At 44.5% G+C, this 1,394-nt stretch overlaps 2 protein-coding genes across 2 annotated transcripts in view; one reads left to right on the forward strand and one right to left on the reverse strand.

The window, feature by feature from the left end:
* The window catches only part of LOC106883785 (cell division cycle protein 20 homolog), a 42,723-nt gene that overhangs the window by 30,848 nt on the left and 10,481 nt on the right, over positions 1–1,394 (reverse strand). The gene's annotated exons all lie outside the window — the stretch shown is intronic.
* Positions 1–1,394, forward strand: part of LOC106883784 (glutathione peroxidase 7) — a 7,893-nt gene that overhangs the window by 4,168 nt on the left and 2,331 nt on the right. The window contains exon 2 of the mRNA XM_014934915.2: positions 938–1,084. Coding sequence (XP_014790401.1) covers positions 938–1,084 — 147 coding nt within the window. The remainder of the gene's footprint in view (positions 1–937; positions 1,085–1,394) is intronic.

Here is a 1,394-nt window from a genome sequence, read left to right on the forward strand (position 1 = left end):
TATATACGACGGGCTTCTTTCAGTTTCCGTCTACGAAATCCACTCACAAGGCTTTGGTCGGCCTGAGTCTATAATAGAAGACACTTGCCCAAGGTGCCACGCAGTGGGACTGAACCCGGAACCATGTGGTTAGTAAGCAAGCTACTTACCACACAGCCACACTGCTTTACATGCTTACATTCATATATACATGCATACATATATACATAACGTGTATTCATATTTATATATACATACAGTCATGCAAGCACACATACACTTGCTTACCAACCACATGGTTCCGGGTTCAGTCCCACTGCGTGGCACCTTGGGCAAGTGTCTTCTACTATAGCCTCGGGCCGACCAAAGCCTTGTGAGTGGATTTGGTAGACGGAAATTGAAAGAAGCCCGTCGTATATGTGTATATATATATGTATGTGTGTGTGTTTGTGTGTCTGTGTTTGTACCCCCACCATCACTTGACAACCGATGCTGGTGTGTTTACGTCCCCGTAACTTAGCGGTTCGGCAAAAAGAGACCGCTAGGATAAGTACTAAGCTTACAAAGAATAAGTCCTGGGGTCGATTTGCTCGACTAAAGGCGGTGCTCCAGCATGGCAGCAGTCAAATGACTGAAACAAGTAAAAGAGTAAAAGAGATATAGGTGTGTGTGTGTGTGTGTCTGTATGTATTTGTGCATCTGTGTTTATCCCTCCCTCCACCATCACTTGACATCCGATATTGGTGTGTTCATATCCTTGTCCTGGGTTCAATTTTCGACTGAAGGCGGTGCTCCAGCATGGCAGCACTCAAAACGACTGAAACAAGTGAAAGAATAAAAGAACGTCTTCTCTTTGACCAGATTTCTTTCTACAAAATTTGACCCCCGCCCTCAGACCGAACTTCCTACATCCATCCCGCATGTGGGATCTACAAATCGTGCCTCTTTCTTCTGACAGGTGAGCCTTGTGGTGAATGTTGCCAGTGAATGCGGTTACACTCACAGGAATTATGAAGCCCTCGTGCAAATGCAGAGAACCTTTGGAACCATGAAATTCACGGTGTTAGCTTTCCCTTGTAACCAGTTTGGAGAACAAGAACCAGGGGTAAGTACATGTCCTGACTGGCTCTTCTTTGTTTGGAATATTCTGCTGACATATTGTAGAAGTCTTGTGTGTGTGTGTTTACACACCCCACACACCCATACATACAATATTCATCTCTCTCTCTCTATATATATATATCATCATCATCATCATCATCGTTTAACGTCCGCTTTCCATGCTAGTATGGGTTGGACGATTTGACTGAGGACTGGTGAGACCGGATGGCAACACCAGGCTCCAATCTAATTTGGCAGAGTTTCTACAGCTGGATGCCCTTCCTAACGCCAACCATATATATAAATATGCATAT

This window comes from Octopus bimaculoides, chromosome 28 (assembly GCF_001194135.2).
Source record: "Octopus bimaculoides isolate UCB-OBI-ISO-001 chromosome 28, ASM119413v2, whole genome shotgun sequence".
Classification (NCBI taxonomy): domain Eukaryota; kingdom Metazoa; phylum Mollusca; class Cephalopoda; order Octopoda; family Octopodidae; genus Octopus; species Octopus bimaculoides.